Here is a 25479-nt window from a genome sequence, read left to right as displayed (position 1 = left end):
TTCCGGACTCCGGTCTGATGTCGGGCAAGCCCGATGCAGTATATGTGATTATGTTATATGATATGTGTTCCGGGGTAAGCCCGATGTCGGGGCAAGCCCGGTGTAAGTTAGTCATTATGCCATGTATTATGTATTTCGGGGCAAGCCCGATGTATGCTAGTTTATGTGTTATATGTTGTTGTTCCGGACTTCGGTTCGATGCTGGGGCAAGCCCGATGCAGATTATGTGATTATGTTATGTGTTTACGATATATGTTATGCTGTGTATGTGCCGGGGTAAGCCCGATGCCGGGGTGAGCCCGATGCCCGATGCGGTCGGATGTCGGGGTGAGCCCGATGCCGGACAGGAGTCCGATGTCGGGTAAGCCGATGTCGGGATTCGTCCCGATGCAGTTGGGAGTAGTCCCAGAGTTATGTTATTTGTGATATGTGCTTTGTATGGTATGTGATAGTTTGGGGGAGCTCACTAACCTTCGTGCTTACAGTTTCAGTTTTGATTTCAGGTGATTCAGTTTCAAAAGAGGAGCTCAGGAAGATTGTAGTGCACACACCATTTGTTCAGCCTGGGATGTTTATACTCTGTTATATTTGACAGATGTTAAGTTATTCTTGAGATACACAGTTTATGATTTTTGTATTTTGAAGGATAATTATGGTTTTATTAATGAGTTAAAAATGAAATTTTTGGCTTGTATTTCTGGGATGTTTCAAGTTGGTATCAGAGCCTTGGTTTGAGGGATTCAGGCACACTTCCGAGTATGTCTGAACTCAAACTAAGGAAGTGGTATAAAGTTTTCAAAAAAAAAGGGTTTTAGAAAAGCGAAAAGAATTTTTAGAAAGAAAAGAACTTTGAAAAGAGAAAAAGGGTGTGGTGCATGCAATCAGCCGAGCTCAACTAAGTACTCCCAAATTACCCATACAAGTTTATCTTATGTTATGATTATCAGTTTTATTAGAACATCATGCTAGATTAGGACTAAGGATCTAGGAAGGATGCCTTATGTGCCTGCTATATGTGTTTCAGCTCTATGAGAACTGCGTGATAGTACAGAATTGTCAGTATGATAGCCAGAGTAGTATATGCTTGATTATGTGTACTCGATGCTCGAATGCTGCTTGCTATGTGCTTTTAGGAGTCTTAGTTATCTTTTACTAACTAGTAAATGAATATGTTACGTTACATATTGCGAGGATTAAATAATTTCAGAAGGTTAGGTCTAGCTCTATTGCGCAACTCTTGTCCGAGTCCAACCGTTGTAGGGTAGGATCTCTCATTCGAAGAATTATCTAGTCTTAGTGATATGTAATAGTATTCACGAGCTAGTTAGGGGGAGGTAGCCGGGACTTCTTATTCAGCTGATAGCGGAGAGTAGGTTGGTAATTACCCTAGGGCAAGCCTAGGATGAGAGTAGCAGAGAATAGTAGCAGTAGAAGGGACTTGGTGGAGTCAAGGCAGTTCTTGAGGAAAGTACGGATAGATGTGGAAGGTAGTATGGGCCCGTACTACTGAAAGCAGAGGATCCGTAGTCGAATCAAGGAACTTGTAGTGTGTGAGATCTCTTGAGCTTTGATGAGTATTATGACGTTAGTGATGGTATATTACCGAGTATAGTGACGCTACGTGGTAGACCAGATGGTAGCTCTGGTGTCGACGAGGGATCAGGATCGGACTCTGTAGCCAGGCAGCTCGATGATCAGATGAGGGAGTTCATTCCATCTGAGATTACACGCAGTATCATTGACCATACTCTTGTGATCCCCAGTATGATCAAGGTGGGCATTATAGAGATTTGTGATGAGAGGTCGAGTGCAATCTGCACTAGCAGTCATGATAGGGGCCCGTACGTTGATGTTTCGGGAATTCAGAGTTTGTGAGGCTTCAAATTGTCATGGTGTTAGGGATCCCATTGTTAGCAGCAGATGGTTGGCAGATGTCGCCAACAATTTTTGTACCAGACGTTGTCTCGAAAGGAGACAAGATCCGACTTACTTCCTGTTTCCTGAGGGACAGAGCACGAGATTGATAGGAAAAGGTTGGTAGTGAGTGGAGTGATGAAGCAGTTGATGCTATGTCATTGGATGACTTTTAGACCAGATTCTGGGCAGAGTGTGCCCAGGCGATTAAGGCGCAACAGTTGGCGCAAGAGTTGTTAGATCTCCACCAGACGACTGAGACTGTGGCAGAGATCACTGCCAAGCCTCGGGAAAGAGCTTATATGGTACCACAGTATGCAGCAGATGAGGAAATGAAGAAGGTATGTTATCAGAACGTACTGTAGAATGATAGCAGGCAGATCGTGAGTATCTCAGGGTGCAAGAACCTGAATGATATGACTTCTAGAACTTGAGAACGGGATATAGACTTGGAGCACATCGGTAAGAGAGAACCAGATCAGTTGCTTATATTGAAGGGTCTCAGGAGGAGACCCTAGATTTTGGATCAGCTTTTGAGAGACCAGCAGTGTTAGATTCAGTACAACACATGCGGGAAACTGCACGATAGAGTCTTTCGTTCCAGGGGTTTGAGTAAGTGTGACTCTGGGTTATCCTCTGTTTGTGTTTGAATTATACTTCCAAAAAATGGAATATGCCAATTGCATACCGAGAATTACTAGCGAATAGCGAAAGATCATTTCCCAAATTGCAGGATTGGGAGAGTACAGCGTTATCTTGGTTTATTCCAAGACTGAGGAGCAGCATGAGAAGCACCTGAGGGAAGTGCTAGAGACTTTGAAGAGGGAGAGACTTTTTGCAAGGTACTCCAAATGTGAGTTCTGGTTACGCGAGGTGCAATTTCTTGGGCACCTTGTCAATCAGAAGGGTATTCTAGTCGATCCGGCCAAGATAGAGGTCGTGATGCAGTGGGATATTCTGAGGTCTCCAATTGAGCTTCGAAGCTTCCTTGGTCTAGCGGGTTACTACCGGAGATTTATTCGTGTTCTTGGAGGTGGTGTGATCTTTTGGACTGGCTAGTATTGAAGCAATAGCAATAGTAAGTATTGGTTGTCAGCAGATCGACCATTAGATGGAGAAAAGGATTGAGAATCCTTTTCAAGTTGTAAGCTGTAAGGAGCTAGTGGAGTCAAAATGGGGGAGAACCACCCGAGTGGTCAGAAGGAGAAGTAAGTGCGAGACTGGATTGGGTTCGCATCATTGTCGAGGAGGAAAGTAGCCCAAGTGGTTGTTTGGATGGAGGAGCGCGTGAGCGGGGAGTTGGGGAAAAACTTCCTAAAGTTGAGTTCGTGTATGCACGATTAGCTGATGACTGGTTGGGAAACTAGGCTAGAGATTTTTCCGTCAGAACGGGAGACGGTCAATTGGTGGTCTTGATTGAGGATTGGATGAGCTGGGAGTTCAGAAAACTTTCCAACAATTGGTTTACGCTTTTCCTTGGCTTTAGGAAGCAGGTTTCAGGAACCATGTTAGAGCCCCAGTTAAGACTCAAGTGCAGTTGAGTGTTAGGTCGAGTATGTGTTCGATACAGTGTTAGAGTGTTGTAAGTCTGCGGGTGTAGCCGTAGCATTCACTAGCAGCCATATAGTGTGGAAGTGTTGTAAGTCTGCAGGTGTAGCTGTAGTGTTCACTAGCAGCCAGATAGTGTAGGAGTGTTGTAAGTATGCGGGTGCAGCCGTAACATTCACCAAGTTGTCAGATAGCATTAGAGTGTTGTAAACCTGCGATGGCTGGCATGGATTTCACTAGGGTGGCAGGTAGTATGGGAGTGATGGCAGATCACGAGGAGAACAGTAGTACCAACCAGTTCGGGTGCAGTAGTGAGGGTGTGGCAAATCCACAGATTGGTTACAGATTTCTCCAGATGAATTAGACTTGTTTGGGCCAGTGATGAGACCGTGGGATCACCACTACAGTTATGAGATCAAGGAAGCAATGGGCCGTTTAAGGTCATTTGAGATATAAGGCTACCATTGGTCGCGTAGCAGTCATTTTTAGCTTTGGAATTTGTTAATGTCAGGACTCGACGTATGGAATCGATCAGTAGATCACCAAGTCGTTAGAGCCACAGTTGCAAGAGAACTTGTGGAAATTATTGATAAAAAGGATTACACTTGGAAGTCGTGTGGGGCGATTGTGAGATTACTCTTGACTCATCAACCGGACGGGGCGTCTGTATTCAAGATAGGCTGGAACCAGGGAGGTCCCGATGGACCTTGAGGAAGCAGCCATGTAGCAACGTGTTGTTCAGGCAGTTCAGTGTTTCAGGCAGTTCAGTGTTACAGATAGTTCAGTGTTTCAGGCAGTTCAGTGTTCCAGGCAGTTCAGTGTTTCAGATAGTTCGGTGTTTCAGGCAGTTTAGTGTTTCTGGCAGTTCAGTGTTTCAGATAGTTCAGTGTTTCAGGCAATTCAGTGTTTCAGGCAGTTCAGTGTTTCAGGCAGTTCAATGTTTCAGGCAATTCTGTGTTGCGAGTAGTTTCAGAGTATCGGACAGTATTGGTAATCAGCAATGGGGAATGTGCATTGGTCAGTTACTCGATGAGGTTTTGGCATGGTAGTTAGGGCATAGGCAGTCCGTCAGGAAGATAGATCATTATGGAACTCAGACCTTGGGAAGGCTATGGTATTTTCAGGTTTGTGGCCGTATTGTTCAGGTCGTCTGGTATATCGGGGATGGTAACGAATGATTTCGAGAACGAAATCTAATTTAAGTTGGGGGAGATTTGTAACACCCTGTTCTGAATTGACTCCTAGTCTGAGGCTTTGGCCCGAAGGCCGGTCATCATAAGGATTATGGCTTTTGAAAAGGGTAAGATCTAGGCTATTTTGGGTGCGAGCGATGTATTAGAAGCGATCCGGATGTTCGGTTTGTGTTTTGGAGCCTAGGGTTATTTCGGTAAAGTGTCAGTTTGGGCTTTTGTGGAAAATGGACTTTTGTTCGGAAGGTATTAAGGAAGATATGATTTGATATAATTGTAGGGCTTCTTGTTACCTTTTCGTGGATATAAGGATCATCGAAAACGGATTTATAATGAAGAAGTTATGGCCTTCAGAAGTTTAGTGGTTTCAGGCTTAGCCGAGTACGCTGGGCGTACTAGTCAAGAAGGCAGTACGCTGGGCATACTTTTGGAGTACATTGGGCGTACTGACCAGGATGGTCATGAATGTTCTTCGGGGTACGTTGGGCATACCATATATACGCTGGGCGTACGCCAATTAGACTTGAACCCTATTTTAGGGTCTTGGACCCTATTTAAGCCCCTTATCTCATAACCTAACCCTAATATCTTCAGCCTCCACCCTCTAAACCCTAGAAATCGACCCTTAGCCCTCATTTGAGTGATTTTGGATCTTGGATGGCCATTAGAGTAGTATTTTGGAGTTTTGAGGAAGAAGGTGTTTAGAGAAGAAGCAAGAGATTGAAGAGAGCTTGTAGATCCAGTGGTTTCACATCATTTCCAGTCTATTGAAGGTATAAAGTTTCCATCTTGGTGCTTCTACATCATAGATCTAAGTTCTTATGGATATTGTCCTTTTTGGTTTCAAGAATGGATTTTTATGGTGCAAATCCGTTTCTGGACTTAGGGTTGCCACCCATGAAGTTATTTGAGTCCCATGAGCAGTAAAGTTGCAATCATTAAGGCCCATTTGCATCCATGTAAGAGATCTAGCCATTTCCATGAAGATAGTTACTATTTTTCTAAGTTGATCTCATTTGGTGGGGTGCAAGCCACCAAGTGATCAACTTTATGGGTTAAGAAGGATTTTTAGACTCAGGTCTGAAGTTTGGAAGTTGTGTCTTAAGGGATTAAGCTGTTTTGGAGAATATGGCTTATCAGGGGAGAACGTTGGGCGTACACGCCAGTACGGGCAGCGTACAAGCCATGCAAGCTGTACGCACAGCGTACAGAAGAGTACGCTCAACGTACACTCAGACTGTGGACTTTGCGTTAGTGGGCCTCGGTTTGGGGCCAGGCTTTGGGTTAGTAGATGTCGGGCCATGATGGGCCACCAGGAGATAGTTAAGGGCCAAGGACTAGTTTGGGCTTCGGTTCAAAGCCCATTTGAGGAGTTGGGACCAATTTAGAAAATTGGGCCATTGGAGGACTTTGAGGAATTGGGCCTCGGTCATGGCCCAATTTTGTCATAATAGCCGTGGAGTCGTTGGAGCAGTTGACAAAGATACCCCCGCTCAAGTTTTCAGCATCCAGTTTGAGAGGTGAGTTTTCCTCCAATAGGAACGGGTCTAAGGCACCAATGTCGGCCCGTTTAAGTAGTACAGTATGTCAGGGCAAGCCCGATGTCGGGGTTAGCCCGATGCAGTCTATATGTTTCCGGACTCCGGTCCGATGTCGGGGTGGTCCCGAGAAGTAGTTATGTATGCTTGATGTCTTTGTGATTCATGCATGTTTATGTGTTATGTGTTATGTGTTCCGGACTCCGGTCCGATGTCGGGCAAGCCCGATGCAGTATATGTGATTATATTATATACTATGTGTTCCGGGGTAAGCCCGATGTCGGGGCAAGCCCGATGTATGCTAGTCATTATGCCATGTATTATGTATTTCGGGGCAAGCCTGATGTATGCTAGTTTATGTGTTATATGTTGCTGTTCCGGACTTCGGTCCGATGTCGGGGCAAGCCCGATGCAGATTATGTTATTATGTTATGTGTTTATGATATATGTTATGCTGTGTATGTGCCGAGGTAAGCCCGATGTCGGGGCAAGCCCGATGTCGAGGTGAGCCCGATGCCCGATGCGGTCGAATGTCGGGGTGAGCCCGATGCCGGACAGGAGTCCGATGTCGGGTAAGCCGATGTCGGGATTCGTCCCGATGCAGTTGGGAGTAGTCCCAGATTTATGTTATTTGTTATATGTGCTTTGTATGGTATGTGGTAGTTTGGGGGAGCTCACTAAGCTTCGTGCTTACAGTTTCAGTTTTGATTTCAGGTGCTTCAGTTTCAAAAGAGGAGCTCGGGAGATTGCAGTGCACATACCATTTGTTCAGCCTGGGATGTTTATACTCTGATATATTTGACAGATGTTAAGTTATTCTTGAGATACACAGTTTATGATTTTTGTATTTTGAAGAATAATTATGGTTTTATTAATGAGTTAAAAATGAAATTTTTGGCTTGTATTTCTGGGATGTTTCAGTTTTTGTGTTTTTTATGTCAAAATGTAAAAGTTTTGAGTACAAGGACGAAAAGTGTCAAATTCATTAAAGATTTGTGGCAAAAACAACAAAATGTAAAACTTTTGACTACAAGAACTAAAAGTGTCAAAGTTACAAAAGATTTGTGGCAAAAACATAAAGGCACAAAAGCTTAATCAAAACACAAAAATGTAAAAGTTTTGATTTTAGGGATGAAAAATGTCAAATTCACCAAAGATTTGTGGCAAAAAACCAATGGCTAAAAAATTATTGTTGCTAAGGTCCTTGTGATTTAATATATATATATATATATATATATATATATATATATAATTTGTTTCATTTTCACAAGATAATCTAAGAATAAAATAAATTGAATATAAAAAAATGGTAAACTTTACCAATTGAACGATCCATATCAACTTATCTCAAAATTTACTTGGGAGGTTAATAGCACATCACGGAGCAATATTTTTGGCATGCTAGAGTTTGAATGTGTGGAATTACCATCCTCAATCAATATGCTCGCATGACAAGCACAAAAAAATGAATATTCATTACTAAAATTAACAAACTAATGAAAAAATATATTTTTTTATTTTTTTATCACCTAAAATAACTTAAATTTTTTCATATTTTCACAATGATTTTGATAAGGAAATCTTAGCGGGCATATATAAATTTGTAATATAATCTAAAGCTTCAAATGAAGCAAACGAGGAACACCATCGAGGCCCTTAGATAATGAATATTGACTGTACTCATGAACGGTGGTTTCTCTGTACCTCGGAGGGTTGTCATCTGAAACAAGTTCCTTGATAGGTCCGTACACCTTCTGTGATGGTTCTACGGAGGAGCCGAAGAAACATGCCACCGAAACTCTCGGCCTATTCTTATTTGCCACCACTCTATGCTCCACACTCCTCAGTTTGTCATTTGACATCATCTGAAAAACCTCAACACAATTAGACTCCAAAAGTGAATGTTCAGAGTAAAACTCACATGCTCAACTACACTTACTACTTGCCTGTAATAAATCTCCAATGTTGATCACAAGCGCACCACGAATTGGAGGAACATCAATCCATTGGTTTTGATTGAGGATTTGAAGTCCTCCCATTTCATCTTGTAGAAGCACAGTTATGAATCCACCATCTCTGTGTTTGGCTGTACCCATGGTTACCTCTGGCTGTGGACAAACTGGATAATAATGGCCGGCGAATAAAAGCACCTTGTCACAGTCCATATCTCCCAGGTGACTTGCGTTCAACCCCAAGGCCTCGGAGATAATCATGAACAGTAAGCTGCCAAGTTTTAGCACACGATTCGAGTAATCTATTTGTATGTCTCTGCAAACCTCCGGCAATTCCTCAGGTGGCGGAGGTGATGGAGCCATAAATGAATAAAAGGTGTCTCCCCAGTTGGCTGTGGGGGAACTGAGTAGATCGAAATTGCAATTATACACCACTGGTCTCGAAACATCCCTCGTGTAAAACGTTTTCTTCACCTCCACATCTTGTTCGTGAAATCTACGAACTCCTTGAAGCATCTCGTCCATAACACTCACAGGGATCCCGTGATTCACCACTTGAAAAAACCCAAGATTCTCCGAGGCTGCATGGATCTTCTGCACCGTTGATGCTCTATCTGTGGATCCAAGGTCTACGACTGGAATCTCCAAAGCCATGGTTGTTTTGGTGGAGGTTTCCGGTGGGTGGATGAAGATGCGGGGGATCTGTGTGATTCCGACATCGATGAGGCCTTTGACACCCGCTTTTGTTTGGTCGAAAGCTTTGAGTTCCACTTCTCGATCGTACGCTGAGGAAGCTGAAGAAGTTGTGATTTCAGTTGCTGTGGTGGTAGCCATTTGTGAAGATAATTGTACATGTATGCAGGGCCAATGAAGCATTACTGCAATAAATGATTAAAAATTAAACCAGGTAACTGCCTTTCAGGTAACAAGATCGGTCGGGTCGAATTGACCTTTTAGTGTTTTATATTCTTTTGTGGATAGTCCCCACAGATATACCTCGTTTTGGATTTTTACACATCGAGAATCTTAAAAAAAACAAAAACAAACAAACAAAAACAAAAACAAAAATATATATTATAAAAAGAGTCTTTAAGGAAAAATGTAACATGAATAGTTTTATTAGAATTTTGAGGAATGTAACATGAATAGTTTTATTAGAATTTTGAGGAATGTAACATGAATAGTTTTATTAGAATTTTGAGGACACAGTTAATATCTCGGTTAATGACTTAGGAGGGTAATAAGGTTTTAACTTTGTCCATATTAAGTCCTTAAGATTTTTTTTGTACATGTTACATCAATATGGTTGTATATAACCGTTTAAAAAATGTAATAAAGTTTTAATTTTGTCCACATTAGGTAGGGCTGTCAAATCGGGCAGTCGTGTCGTGTTTTTGTCTGACACGACACGACACGACAAGGTTTTGTATAACACGAACACGACACGACACGATGTCGTGTTTTTTTCATTATCACGAAAACGAACCAATTAAAACACGACAACACGACACGACAAATATAATATTACATAACTATTAGTGTATTTCATTCATACTTAAAGATATATAACACGACAAAAACGACAAACACGAAAACCCGACAACCACATGCTTAATCGTGTCAATTTCGTGTCGATTTATGAACACGAACACGACACAACACGACACGACATCGTGTTTTTTAATCTTGACACGAACACGACACGAACACGAATTCGAATTTTGATTTCGTCCCAATTTCGTTTCGTTTCGTGTATTTTTGTCGTGTCGTGTCATAAATTGACACCCCTAACATTAGGTCTCTAAGGTCTTTTTTGTACATATTATACCAACATGGTTGTTATAATCGTTTAAAGAGGGGAATAAGGTTTTAATTTTGTCTACATTAGGTCCCTATTTTTAATATTTATCATTTCATCTAACTCTTTTACAATTTATATTAGTATCTAGTTAGATGTCTTCATCATTTCATCTTCTCATTTTAGTCGCCCATTCACCACAATCACATTTTCAATTGAAAGGTTACATAACAATTTTTTGTCATTTTTACAAAAAAAAAAAAAAAAAAAAAAAAAAAAAAAAAACTAATGATAATCAAAGTCTTAATGATTAAGGCTATGTTTGGTGTGCCACAGCTAGCTGATAACTTAGTTTATTTTTCGATCTTTTTTAAGTTGTCATGTTTGGCAAACTAAAAGTAGCTTATAAGCTAATGTTTTAAAAAACTACTTAGACTAGTTTTTTAAAAGTATTTTTTTATATAAATTTCCAAATATACCCCTTATATAATTATAAAAACATATTTTTTTAAATGACCTTTTATGTCATTATATAAATTTTAGATAACTTATAAGCCAGTGGCGAAGCCAAGGTCAAAGTAGAAGAGTATCTCCGAAAAGTAATAGGGTATCCCAGATAAGTAATGGCTTCGCCAGTGGGGTATCCTCGATACACCATTACTTACCGGGGATACTGTATTAATTTCAGAGATATCCTTTTACTTTGACCATGGCTCTGCCACTGACTTATAAGCTATCTGAAATTTATATAATGACATAAAATGACATTTTAAAAATATGTTTTCTTAATTAATTAAGGGGTATATTTGGAAATTTAAAAAAAGACGTTTAAAAAGCTAGTCTAAGTATTTTTTTTTTTAAAACGCTAGCTTATAAGCTACATTTTGGCTTGTCAAACATGAGAACTTAAAAAAAATCAAAAAATAAACTAGCTTATCAGCTAGTTGTGGCGCGTCAAACATAGCCTTAATCATAAATAGTTTGATTAATATTAGGTTTTTTTTTGTAAAAATGACAAAATATTGTTATGTAACCTTTTAATTGAAACAGTAGTTGTGGTGAATGGGCAACTAAAATGAAAAGATGAAATGATGAAGTCATCTAACTAGATAATAATATAAATTGTGAAAGAGTTATATAAAATGATAAAAATATTAAAAATAGGCACATAATGTAGACAAAATTAAAACCTTATTACTCATCTTTAAAAGGTTATAACAATCATGTTGGTGTAATATATACAAAAAAAAGATTTTAGGAACCTAATGTGGACAAAATTAAAATTTATTATCTTTTTTAAACGGTTATATACAACCATATTAGTGTAATATGTAAAAAAAAAAAACCTTAAGGACCTAATATAGACAAAGTTAAAACCTTATTAACCTCCAATGTCATTAACCGGTAAATCCCTTTCAAAAAGTTAACATAAATCCTTAGTCAATATTATATTATTATTAAAAAGTATGGTTAACATTGGTTTTTATAAACGAACTATTATCACTATATTTAATTTGCAATAAAATGATTTTATTGCGTCAAACGGGAACTAAATTATTATATTATTTTTTTCTTTTTATTTTATACCTGCTATAGTAGGTATAATATATCATTTTATATTTTTTTTGTTTTAACCTAACTTTCAAATTTTGTTACAATTTTGTTACATACTTTCCAAACTCTTTTTTAAGTTCTTTCCAAATTAGTTTTCTTTTTTAAATTCTTTGTAAAGTTAGTTTTTCTTGTATGAATTATTTTGTTTAAGAAATTTTTTGTAACCTTCTATAAAAAAATTATAACCTTTTGTTCAATATCTTTAAACTTTTTTATGGCATTTCTGTATAACTTTCTTATAATATTTTAAACTTTTTTACACCTTCTTTTAAACCTTTTTGAATGTTATTAAAAAATTTACTACCAAGACAATAAATAGACGGAAACCTTTATAACTAAACACCATAAATAATATACGGAGACACATAAAACCAAATTTGTTATTTGGTCTGTCTGAAGATCTAATACAGAAAAAGAATGATATAAGTCGAATACAAAGTTGGTTTTATAGGTTTGATTTATTGTTTATGTTGGTTTGTTATGTGGGTTTCAATCTATTTGAATATTCGTTCTGTTTTTTACTGTGAAATAATTTTAAAGTGTGTAGGTCATTTTTGATCATTTAACTTTTCGTTTTGTGTTCATTTGGTCACTTAACTCTTTAATTTTGAAGAGGTCATCAAACTTTTGATTTTGTGCTCATTTAGTCACTTAACTTTTAGTTTTGTCACTTAACTATTGGATTCGTGCTCATTTAGTCACCTAACTTTTAAAATTATACTTATTTAGTCACTAAACTTTTAATTTATTTTTAAGTTTAATGACTAAATGAGCACAATTTTAAAAATTAGGTGATTAAATGAGCACAAATTCAAAAGTTAAGTGACAAAACAAAAAATTAAGTGACTAAATGAGCACAAAACAAAAATTTTGATTACCTTTTAAAACTTCACAAGCGTTAAATGACAAAATGACCACAAAACCAAAAGTTAAGTGACCAAAAATGACCTAAACCAATTTTAAAAATATTTTTAATTTTTTTAAAAGGTTCTAAAAACATTGTAAAACCGTTCAAATAAAAGTTTACGAAATGTAAAAAAGCTGTAAAAAGTGAAAAAAAAAAAGTTCAAATTAATATATATATATATATATATATATATATATATATATATATATATATATATATATATATATATATATATATATATATATATTAAAGAAATGAATCTTAGGAATAGTGAACTTGCCATTTTTTTGGCAGAATTGGTCCCTGTATTATTGTTGGGCTTCAAAGTTATGAATAATAAATTTGGATGTTTTTTGACAACTTTGCTCCTCATTCTTTAGCCATTTTGACACTTTTGGTCCTTGCAATCAATATTTTTACACTTTTTAGGAATCTTTTAATATTTAAAGTTTGGCCACAAAACTTTAACGGTTTGACAACTTTGATCTCTTTTCTTAAAAGTTGCTAATTCCTACCCCTTGAATTCTTTAGCCATTTTGACACTTCTGGTCCTTGCAGTCAAAACTTTTACATTTTTTCATAAAAACATGAAAAAAACGGTCCGGGGCAAAGCCCGAGCTTTTCATCCTTACACTTTCTACGTCTGTCATATTTATCGATTCGGAAACAATATTGAAAGCTTCTGGCCCCCGCGTAGCGGGGGTAACCTTTCTAGTATATATTAAAAATGTCTCACCTTAGGAACAGTAAAGTTCCTAAGGATTTGACAGTTTTGGTCCCTTATTTATTGATGTGGGTTCAATTCTATCTCATTTGGGCTGCTCTTTGCAGTGGGTCATTTTTTGTCACATTGTATATTTGTTTGTGGACACGTGTTCTTTCACACATATGTTCCCGCATCCTGTCATGCGCAACTACTCAGCTCCTTGTCATTCCACGTTTCCTTCACCGCCTCTTAACCCAATCCATATATCGACTTTCTTCCACCGCCTTTCACCGCTTCAATTCTCTTTCCCCCGAGTCACCGCCTCTCTCATCGGCAGTGGCGGACCTTAGTGGAGCCCGAGAGGTCCCGGGTTACTGCTCCGATTCCGGCACGTAGTGTAAAAATGATTTTTTTTATGTTTTTTCTATTAACACCGGTTTAAAATACGAATACAGTGTAGTCGATCATCTGGTATTTTGTCAATTTTCGATTTTCACCATCCTTCTCGACTTCTTATTTTCTTTCTCTTTTTCTATATTTTGATCCGGAAGATGGGAATCTATTTCAGGTGTGATTGTACCATCAATCGATCCTAAATCAAAGAGTCTTCACTTTTGACTGTTAATACCGATTCAACATACAATGATTTCTGCTACCGACTTGGATTACTGTGTGAATTTTGGTCTGTTCAATCGATCTCTCAACGACCATCAGCATAGCCGTTTATCATTTGGTGACCATATAAATTTTACTCATGTGCAGGTTGTTTTGGTCATCTTAGAAGAATTCTTAGTTTGAAATGTCGTCCGATGACCATAACAAGCAAGCACTACTTATGTTCTTTTTGTTGTCGACATTTTAGATGTGTATCGGGACAACCACAAGAAGGAGAAGAAGCGACATGGCGACTTAGAAGTAGAGGTATATTTGCGTTTGAGTCAAATTGTTTTGACATAAAACACCATTTTTTGGACTGTGTTCTGTCAATTTCTTTTGATATGTTTTTTGCAGTGGCGCCTGAAGAAGGAGAAGAAGCCACATGGTGTCGTCTGTTGAAAGAACCGAATCAAAGCACTGGTCCAACACTTCTTCGCTAATTTTCTGGTGATTTTCCTCCAATAATAAACATTTGTAAGTCTCTTTTATTACTTATGTGTTCATTTGATGCCTGAATTGCATTGCCATTTTAATAGGTTTCAATTTATTTCTGAGTGAAAGTTACTCTATTATTTCCACTTTATTACTTTCGCGTAGGTAATTGACTGCTTTCACAACATCACAATCACTTTTTCCTGAGGTATAAAATTATTTTCTTTTGGTAAAATTTGGTTGTTTACTTTCAACACTGCGAGAGTTTCATGGGACAGTAAAAATGAAGGGGTAAAAGTGGAAAAATGGCAATATGCTAAGGTGATTGAAGTTTTCACCTTCACAGGTTTGTTTCCATTTTTCTTATTTAGTGGTTGGAAAATCTAAAATTTATTATATTTTCCTCGGGCTGCATACAAAAGATGGGTTTACAGTTGTATTACGGGTTGATAGAACACCCTCCCTATGTCTTTGATGAAATGTGTCAACGAGTGTTTGATGCAGGTTTTCTACTATCACTTATCAATCTGGTATCAATATCACTTTTTTTTTTCTCTTCATTTGCACTACAAGAAAATTTTGATTTAGCTACGAAAAAATTTTGTAGCTAAAAGCTAAAATTCTGTAGCTAAAAGCTAAAATTCCGTAGCTAAACCTGAATAACTACAGAAGTTGCTACGGAATTTGCCAATGAGATTCCGTAGGTATATCTCTTGTAGCAAACTATTTAGCTACAGAATTATAGTTCCATAGCAGTTTTGCTACGACGTTTATTCCGTAGCAATTTAACTACAACACACATCCATAACAATTCCGTAACAATAGGGTGCGTAGCAAATTCCGTAGCCATTTGTTCCGTAACAAGTTCCGTAGCCATTTGTTTTGTAGCAAATTCCATAACCATTTGTTTCGTAGCAAATTCCGTAACAAATTCTGTAGTCATTTGTTCCGTAGCAAATTTCATAGTTATTTGTTCCATACCAAAAATAGGTTCCAAAACAAATTCATAACGATAAAAATATTCAACAAAATCCAATTCCCATTTATAATATTCGTTGAAATATATAAAAATGTCATAAATATAATTTTAATAGTTACATAGATTTTTGTAGATATTACATAACTGAAAATCCTTTTACATGGTTCCCTAATCATCAAAACTGAATATTCATTATCATCAAAACTGAATATTCATTACAAATATCGTCACACAGTTCATATTGGAACCACCACAAACACATAAACAACCATAGATGCTCAACAAAAATGGCACAACCTGCAAAATCAAATTTATAAAATTGATTAACATTCAAATCTCTTGTATGAAATCTCCTTATATCTCTAGTTTTTGACCAACTAGAGATTTAAAATCTGACAATATATAAATGTTTCTTTGATTATTAAACTAACAATATATAAATGTTTATTTTGCAATTATGAATTATTCAAAAAGAAAATTTTAAGTTTTTCTTTTATTGAGGACTGTTTTGACCCATAATGACAATCAACTTTCATTCTTAACCTATATTGGCAACATACTTTAATTTTTAACCAATCATAGCATCTTACTTTCACTTTAACCTATAATAGCAGCCTACTTTCCTTTTTAACCCATCATAGCATCTTACTTTCATTTTAAACATGTAAACTTACGCCAAGTAGATTGCTATTATTTGTAATATATATATTGATATTAACACAACTTTCCTTTATGACAATAATAGCAATGCACAAACAAACATCTACAGACCAATACACACATAAAAGTAGCTAAAAAAATAAAATCAGTTCTTTCCTATGTTTTTTAACTTCTATGGAATTGTTGAGTTGTATCAGATGAGAAAAAAAAATGAAATTGCACTCTTTTTTTAACCCATATCAACTATTTCAGATAACATTTAGTACTATCTATTTTAAAAAACAAACGGATCCATTTTTAGCAACTGAAATTTTTCATTAAAAAAGTCATAATTTCATAACATGTTATCATTCCCTCCAAACAATTTAAAATTTAAAATTTCAAACATTTCATTAATCTTTAAAATCTAAAACCAAAATTAAAGAAATTATAAACCCTAACCTTATTCCATTTGCATTCAGTGTGTTCCTGTAAACACTCATGTCAAAATCATTTTTAATAGGGTACCCTTTTTAATATAATCAATTAACCCTAAAAAAATGAGTAAAAAAGTTGTAACTATTTATGGTTTTAAAAAAGATAGGTAGATTGGTTATCAATATACCTGACAAATGACAACGTCATCAGGGCTTGCGTTATTGTGAAGATTCTGATGCCATTATTCCATCATTCCACCTGCACAATCATCCTTCTCAGAAGCTCACAATATTGTGGATAATTCACATAAACATTTCGAAGCAAATCTGTGAGCCTATCCTAAGCTCTGCTTTTCTTACTGAAAAAACATAGACATGAAAACCATGGTTAAGTCTTGAATCTTGATCATATATTTGAGTTGTATATGTTTGGTTCACGGATTTTGATGGAGTTGGAATTCGAGATTCCATCCCATGGACGGGATTGAATTCCATCGGAATCCTTCAGATCTGTATTTGATGGATTTCATCATTCATAGGGAGGGAAGAAGGAATTCAATTGCATCTTTTTAAGAGACCAAAATACCCTCACAGAAGATATGAGCATAAATAAACTTACCATGGCTTTACATTGTAGTTTTTATTTCAGATTAGTTGTCTTGTAGCCTGCATCCTTCATAAAGAAAAAAAAAATACAACCATGAAAAATGAAAGAATGAAATAACTAAAATATGGAGACAATTAAGTATATATAAAGTATAAACTAAAGAAATTCATTAATTAAGGATTAGATGGAGAAGAACCTTTATTGCCTTCTTGGGTCCAACAAATTCAAAGTAGAAGTCTGAACCATTATTCTTAATCCAGTTATTACCAGAAAAAGTAACAAAAGGCATCCCCACGTAACTGCCCTCTACAATTTCTATTTCTAATGATTGTATCTGTTATCCAATTATACAAATCCATGGTTAGTTCATCAAGATTAAAAGAGAAACTCAAATTTGCAACTATAAAATTTCTTGATAAATGGAAATATATGACTAGAAGAATGATGAACAGCAAACTTGAATTGGTCCAAGTCAATGAAAACAATGTGAGAAAATACATATGATTGTGTTGTGTTGTGTCTTACCTTTAGCTCCAATAAATCTTTCATTCCATTGGAGTAATCATAGATCTTATGCATAAAAGGGTCAAAGAACAAGCTGCATCCACAAAATCATAGAAAAATTAAACATAAATGAACCAAAATCATGCACAAGAGCTGCAAAAACATACACTTAACAGGTTCTTGCGATGGAACTAACATTGAACAGGAAAATCGAAATTGTGATGGAACTAACCTTGAACAGGGAAAATCGTCATTCAACCAGTCGAGTAACCAGTGCAATCATCGACAGATGCAATCATCGAACAGAAGTCACAGAACTGTCTAACATATGCAATAATCGAAATTGCGATGGAACTGACCTTGAACAGGAAGATGCGATTGAGTCGATTGAATATGAAGATGCGATGGAAGAACTGACCGAGATACGAGATTGCAAACTCGATTACTCGACAAGAGGTTACGTGAAGTTAACATGAGTATTCGACAAGAGGGTTACAGGAAGACGAGTGAAGAACGAAAATGAGAGTAGAGAAGAACCAGAGTGAAGAGTTTTGAGAAGTGACGATGTTTTTTTTAGGCGGGAGGGAGTTGTAGCATGTGCTAAAATATTGTCACTTCATGTTTTTTAGGCGAGAGGGAGTGGTACCATGTGCTAAAACATTGTCACTTCATGTTTTTCTACACACGTAAGCATAATATGATGATATGGAGTGGTGATGTGGTTAAAAGGTAAACATTTTTTTTTTAAAATCAAATAAATTCTTATTTTAATATTTAAATAAAATAAATTATATAAAAGGTACAAATGTTAAAGCTAGAGTTACAAACATATAAAATGAATTAATAAGATGGGGACCACCTACTTACTTTCTTCTTCCATTTAAACTCGCCAAGCAAATGGCGCAACAATAATGCAGCATGTCCTTAGCGACCCTATGGGGAGTGGTAGCGAATTTTTAACGATGGCTTAGCGAGGGGGAGTGGCGAGCCACTCCCTTCAGCCTTAGAATGAATTAAGAAAGAAACCCTAGAAGACTTTGACCTAAAAGTAAATCAAATTATTATTTTTTAAAAAACAAAATCATCAATAAATAAATAAATAAATAATATATGTGCTTTAGAAAAGACGGGTACCCGTCGGTACTGGTTCCGGGTAACCGGCGGTTCCGGGTACCCGCCATTGGAACCAGAACCGGCGGTTATCCAGCGGGTAGCGGTTTTGAAAAATTGAGACGGTTCCGACACTTTGGGAACCAGAACCGGAACCGCTTAAGGCAGTTTCGGTTCCAGAACCAAACCAACAGTTCCGAGGCGGTTCCGGTTCCGAAAGCAGGTACCCGCATTTTCTGCACATCCCTACTTACATCTATCTTTGAGTAGTCACGTAGAAACTTTGTATTTATAACAGCAAGCAAGTTAGTTTACACAATATCACAACAGATTCCAATAGTAAGATCCATAACCCTCACTATGGAACCTGGCTTGAGTCAATGCCTACGGAAATAAGGGCAAAATGGTTATTTGAGATTTTGAGAAGTGAGAATTGATTATGTTTTGCTTAATTTTAGGATTCATGCTTAATATATATATATATATATATATATATATATATATATATATATATATATATATATATATATATATATATATAATATTTAATAATATATAATAAAATAATGATAATAAGAATAAATGAAAAACTTTATAAAAATATGTAAAAAAATTTATTAATCATAATTAAATTATAATTAAAAATCATAACACAATTAAAAACAGTAATTTATTTATTTTGGTAAAATATTTTTTTGTATTTTACTGTATATTCCATAACTAATTGACTACGAAGTATTCCGTAGCCACATAGCTATGGATTTAGATTCTGTAGCTATTTTGAAAATTTGAAAACAACTTAGATACACAAATAACAACGGTTAACCTTTCCGTTACAAGTTCCGTTGTAGATTAGCTATAGATTTTTATTGTGTAGCAAATTTTCGTCACAAAGTAGCTACGAATTTCTATTATGTAGCAAACTAGCTACGTATTTTTATTCCGTAACCAATTTTGTAGCCAACTAACTACAGAAATGGATTACGTAACAAGTTCCGTAACAAACTACCTACAACCAACAACCATGTAGTATATTTCATAGTAAAATAACTACAAATTTTGATTTTGTAGCAACAATTCAAGATTTAGCTACGGAAATGCAACTCCGTAGCTATTTCCATAGAAAAATAGCTACGACCAGCCATTTTGTAGCATATTCCGTAGTGTAATATCTACAGATTTTGATTACGTAGTAACTTTTTGTAGTTATTCCTAGTTTAGCTACGGAATGTAACTCTGTAGCCATTTCCGTAGCAAAATAGCTACAAAAAGCCATTTTGTAGCACATTCCGTAATAGAAAAGCTACGGATTTCAATTTCGTAGTAAATTTTCGTAGCTATTTAGGATATTTCTTGTAGTGTTGTATAACTGTTTGTGGTTTTGTTGTATGTAATTTATTTTACTATTTTTTTGCACTGATGGATCTCTGGCCAAGGAAATGACACTTTGGTGTAAGACTTGCACTATAAACTGGAAACATTCAACGAGTTATTAAGATGATGGAGATAGAGCTTGATGATTGAGGTATTTTTTACAAGCTGTAAGGTAGCTCACATTCGTTTTGAAGTTGTTAGTGCCCATCTATATGCATATACATGGTAATTCTTTGGTGCTGAAGATACGATCTCAATATTTACCATTATATCATGTATATGTATCAATCGGTTTTTTTAGTATATTTTCATAGGATGTTTTAATTTTTCATTATTACAAGCTTTTTAATTTTCAATCTTAGGATGTGAAGAGGAAACAGACGTATTTTATAACTTTAACTAATGTTGGTGAGGATCAGAGGGATAATATTGATCCATCAGTAAAAAAAAAAGTCTATTTCTTTCTCTGATTTTAACTTAAGATTTTAATTAAAAATACATAGATATGGGCATGACATTTTGTACCTTTTCGATGATTTACGATAACTGCGTTCTCACTATGATGTCTGACCAACAAAATGGTATGAGTTATGAGCATGAATGGTCAGGAAGTTTTCTTTTTTCATTCCATCATGGAATGTAATAATTTTTTGCATTATAATCCATATACCCATTTTTATTTAGCTTCAAGTGATGTGTTTAAAAAAAACCTGAATTTTTAGTTATTTATATAGATGTCAATTTGTACAAAGAAGGTTACATGATGACATTATGCATTGATTCAAATTTTAGTGATTTGTTAACAGACACTTGAAATCACATATGGAATCACATAACTCGGTGGAATTAAAGGTAATGTATGCATCCTACTATCATTTCTTCTTATTACACACACACACATATGCAAAATAATAAGCGACGTATGGTCTAATGTTTATTTGTAACAATTTAAATATCCAACCGGTGGCATGGTTTAATTGATTGTTCATTATGGTCTTTACTGCTCCGAAGAATTACTTTGCTTTTCCTAAATTGCAAATGCCACTGAGCTTCGTTGTTTTGCTGCTTTAACAGCTTTTTAATTCTAAGTTTTGTTCCTATTATCCAATAATGTAGTCATACAAATTTGGTATGTCCAACTCCATGTTTCCCATCCTTTGTGTTAAGTAATATATTATATACCAAGTAACTCAAAATGCCACCTTTGAGAAGGGTAAAATCGTCTTTTCCAGGACATGTTTGCTGGAACACAGCAATATGTTTCAAAAGGGTAAAGCACTCTTTTGGTTTTACAAGATGATGAAAGTTTAACAAGTTGGAAAGATAAGTTGCTTGGTGGAGTCGAAAGTGATTTGTATGATTAGTCTTATTTCATTGTTATAATCATTTTTATACAATTAAATTAATTTATTCACTTAATTATTTCTTATAGTGATTAAGACATTATTATCCTTTTTTAGGTGAAAATGCTGGGGTGATCACAATTTCATTACCGGTCAAAGAAAGTCAAAGTGATCGTCCCCTTTTTACACTTAAAGAAGGATTCCAATAGGTATTGTTTGATTATTTTCTTTTTTGCTTTTATGCATAATTTTTGCCTGCCTCGAAGCTCCTCTAATTTTTCACCATCCACATTTATGAGTTATCTAAATGATGTCTTCTACACTAATTCAAGTACATCAATGGTTTTCTGTAACCTGGATGGATGGTGATGATGGAAGGAAGGGAAATAAGGGGTAAATTGGTCATTTCAGGAGCACAAAAAAGTTGAAGTAGTGATCGAAGAAACTCACCAACTATATTATTGATTTTGCAACTTAGGATTAGATTGTAAATTCTTATACAACTTATTCAAATCCAATTTTATGTAACTTTATTTTTTACCCATAATAGCAACCTACATACATTTCGATACCAATATGAGCAATGTATTTTATTCATCCTCACATATCGCTATTGTTGGTAAATAAAATATAATGAAAGATTAACAAAATGGAAGGAATGACATTCCAAAGTAGTGGAATAAGTGATTCCATTTCTGATTACCTAAAGTTTAGATAACCTTAAACAAAAATCCAACCCGCACGGGGATCTTCTACTAGTTGTTTATTAAAAAGGTTGTACAAATTATATATATATATATATATATATATATATATATATATATATATATATATATATATATATATGGGTTTTGTAAAAATACTTTGAAATAAGCTGTTAAAAAGTTAATTTGTAAAGAAAGACTAATTTTGGGACGAAATTCTAAAGAGTAAAAAAAATTGGATGAAGATCGTAACAAAATCCGAAGCTTGGGTCAAAATTCTTAAATTGTAAAATGATTTACCTAAAACCAAAACAAAAATAATATATATATATATATATATATATATATATATATATATATATATATATATATATATATATATATATATATATATATATATATATATATATAGGGTTGAGATCGGTTGATAACTCATAGTTTTCCGAAAACTTGAGAACTAAAGGTGGAACGTTATATCAAAATTAACTAATTAATGGCATGATCGTAATCTTACCGATCTCATGTAATGTTTATTTTTTTGTGTTATTGAACAAAATTAACATAATAAATCAAATTTTAGATTTTTTTTAAAATAATTTTTGATTTTTTTTAAATGGAGATTTTTTAGTTTTTTTTTTTGCAGAAAACATTAATTTTTTTAAAAAAGTAATTTTTTTTAAAAACTGCAATTTTTTTTAAAAAAACTGTTTTTTTTAAACTGCATTTATTTTTTTAAAAAAAAAACCACAATTTTTTTTAAAAAAAAACTACAATTTATTTAAAAAAAAAACTAGAATTTTTGTACAAAAACTGCAATTTTTTTTATAAAAAACTGCATTTTTAAAAAAAAAAAAAACTATAATATTTATTTAAAAAAAACCCTGATTTTTTTAACAAAAAAATCAACATTTTATGTGCATATATGCATATATTTTGATTTTTTTTAATTCAGGTTTTTCTTAATTTTTTAAAAAACATGAATTTTTAAAAAAATATGGAAAATAATATTTTTTTTCTTAAAAAACTGCAACTTTTTCTAAAACAGTAAATTATAAAAAAAAAAATAAAAAAAAAAATAAAAAAAAAAAAAATAAAAAACTGGAATATTTTAAGAAACAAAACTATAACTTTTTTAACTTAAAAATCAACGTTTTAAGTGAATATATCCATATTTTTTCAAATGCATATATGCATATTTCTTATACTATAATATTCGTAAGTAAATTACAAAAAAAACCCATTATTACTAATCTATAAGCACAAAGTACAAGTATTTTATTTGATACAAAATAATATATAAAAAACAAAAAATGTTATAGACTTTCAAAGCGTTTTCATGTCTCCATGTCAAGATTTTCATAATTTCTTTAATTTATCACTTTTCACATCTTCAATATTTTCCATAATTCTTCCAATATCTACAAGAAAATTAAAAAAAATTGATTAATTCAAGAATACTCACAAAAATACATATGTATATATCATGTAAGATTCACATGTGATTATATCACGTAAGATTCACATGTTATTGTATCTTTTAAAATTAAAATGTGAAATTGAAAAGAAAATTTTAAAAAATAATTAACGAAGAACAATCACACAAAATGTATGTGTGCATATAGACATAATTCATATGTGATTCACTTGTTATTTACATGTGAGTCACATATAATTCATATATCATTCACTTGTGATTTACATGTGAATTACATGTGATTTACATGTGAATTACATGTGATTTATATGTGAATTACTTGTGATTTACATGTGAATCACATGTAATTCATATGTGATATTTACATGTGAATCACATGTAATTCTTATATGATTTACTTGTGATTTACATGTGAATTACATGTGATTCATATGTGACTTACTTGTGATTTACATGTGAATCACATGGAATTCATATGTGATATTTACATGTGAATCACATGTAATTCATATATGATTCATTTGTGATTTATATGTGAATTACATGTGATTCATATGTGAATTATTTGTGATTTACATATGAATCACATTTAATTCATATGTGATATTTACATGTGAATCACATATAATTCATATGTGATTCACTTGTGATTTACATGTGAATTACATATGATTCATATGTGAATTACTTATGATTTACATGTGAATCATATGTAATTCATATATGATATTTACATGTGAATCACATGTAATTCATATATGACTCACTTGTGATTTACATGTGATTCATATGTGAATTACTTATGACTTACATGTGAATCAACTGTAATTCATATGTGATATTTACATGTGAATCACATGTAATTCTCATATGATTTACTTGTGATTTACATGTGAACTACATGTGATTCATATGTTGATTACTTTTGATTTACATATGAATCACATGTAATTAATATGTGATATTTAAATGTGAATCACATATAATTCATATGTGATTCACTTGTGATTTACATGTGAATTACATGTGATTCATATGTGAATTACATGTGAATCACATGTAATTCATATGTGATTCACTTATGATTTACATGTGAATCAATACATACCTAATATTGTAGTAAGTAAGAAAACCATAATATTGTAGTAAGTAAGAAAACCATAATATTGTAGTAAGTAAGAAAACCAAGTTGTATAAAGGGGATAAAAATATGAAAATAAAACATACTTGAGAGCCAACTCTGTATGTTGAAGGCGATAGTAGAACACAACAAGATCCCCATAACTTTTCATGGTGTTCGGATGATCCAATCCCAGTTCTCTCTCATTGATGTCCAAAGCTTTTTCTTGGTAGATTATGGCCTGCAATTCAATCCAATGAATTTGAGAGCTTGAAAGACAGAAAAAACAACAAAATAGTATATCTACATTCTTTATTAATCAACAATAATAAATCAAGACCTGGTCAACCTGAACTAATGTGCCACTAACATCCTTAACCTAACCTTTGTATCCTTTGAAGGGATCTTGGCAGATTATAATGCTTGTTCCAACGTAAGAAATTTTCCCCTTATTTCCACAACCTCTGTTGTTCCTCCCACCAGCTACATATCATAAATCATAAACCACATGTTATGCTCATTAGTATGATACCCTTTTCATTTCCTAATAATAACCAAAAAATACAAAATCAAAAACCCACTTAGTAGTGCGGCTCCTCTGGTAGATCTACCCGGGGAATTAGGAATACAAATGGGAGTCATAAGTTGTGGAACTCTTGATGCCAATTGATTTCCTTAAAAAGTTTAGTTATTATCCTTAAATAATGTGTATAATCAATCCTAAAAGTCTATCTATAATTACCAAGAAAAACTATATACATTTCTATCAACATTTCCACGAGACCCACCGACCAATGCGCATGATTTGGTTTACTTATTAATCAATAATCATGAGTTTATGAAAATAAGTAATTTGAGAAATAAGTAAGTCTTAATAAAAGCATGAAACTGTGAGATAGACCATGAAGGGTCTTGTTGGTTGGATGGAATTGTTCATTCCAATGGAATGAACGATTCCATTCCTTCCTAAG

The 25479-nt window shown here is 34.3% G+C and overlaps 1 protein-coding gene and 1 long non-coding RNA gene across 3 annotated transcripts; both read right to left on the bottom strand.

Moving 5' to 3' along the window:
• Window positions 1–7803: 7803 nt before the first annotated feature.
• On the bottom strand, window positions 7804–8995 carry LOC145163140 (1-aminocyclopropane-1-carboxylate oxidase homolog 1-like). The gene is made up of 2 exons (XM_079082016.1): window positions 8137–8995; window positions 7804–8055 (listed from the first exon to the last, which is right to left on the bottom strand). Exons 1-2 carry the CDS (start codon window positions 8974–8976, stop codon window positions 7804–7806), a joined length of 1092 nt encoding a protein of 363 aa, XP_078938142.1. The 5' UTR covers window positions 8977–8995.
• Window positions 8996–15353: 6358 nt separating this feature from the next.
• LOC145163139 (uncharacterized) lies at window positions 15354–17953 on the bottom strand. 2 transcript variants are annotated; one of them, XR_013739600.1, is made up of 6 exons: window positions 17655–17953; window positions 17444–17516; window positions 17115–17252; window positions 16931–16984; window positions 16500–16670; window positions 15354–15532 (listed from the first exon to the last, which is right to left on the bottom strand). It is a non-coding gene; the product is annotated as an uncharacterized LOC145163139 (long non-coding RNA). The 2 variants fall into 2 exon arrangements; XR_013739599.1 differs by having other exon boundaries at window positions 16500–16984.
• Window positions 17954–25479: the final 7526 nt, after the last annotated feature.

This window comes from Lactuca virosa, chromosome 3 (assembly GCF_052849685.1).
Source record: "Lactuca virosa cultivar CGN04683 chromosome 3, Lactuca_virosa_CGN04683_v6, whole genome shotgun sequence".
Taxonomy (NCBI): Eukaryota; Viridiplantae; Streptophyta; class Magnoliopsida; order Asterales; family Asteraceae; genus Lactuca; species Lactuca virosa.
Note: the sequence above shows the minus strand (reverse complement) of the source record. Positions and strands in the feature narration are given on the sequence as shown.

Excerpts from the sequence above, each read along its gene's own strand:
- LOC145163140 (XM_079082016.1), bottom strand. The coding sequence starts at position 8,976 with ATGGCTACCACCACAGCAACTGAAATCACAACTTCTTCAGCTTCCTCA. Across the intron at positions 8,056-8,136 it reads ACATTGGAGATTTATTACAG|ATGATGTCAAATGACAAACT; the intron begins GCAAGTAGTAAG and ends GAGGTTTTTCAG.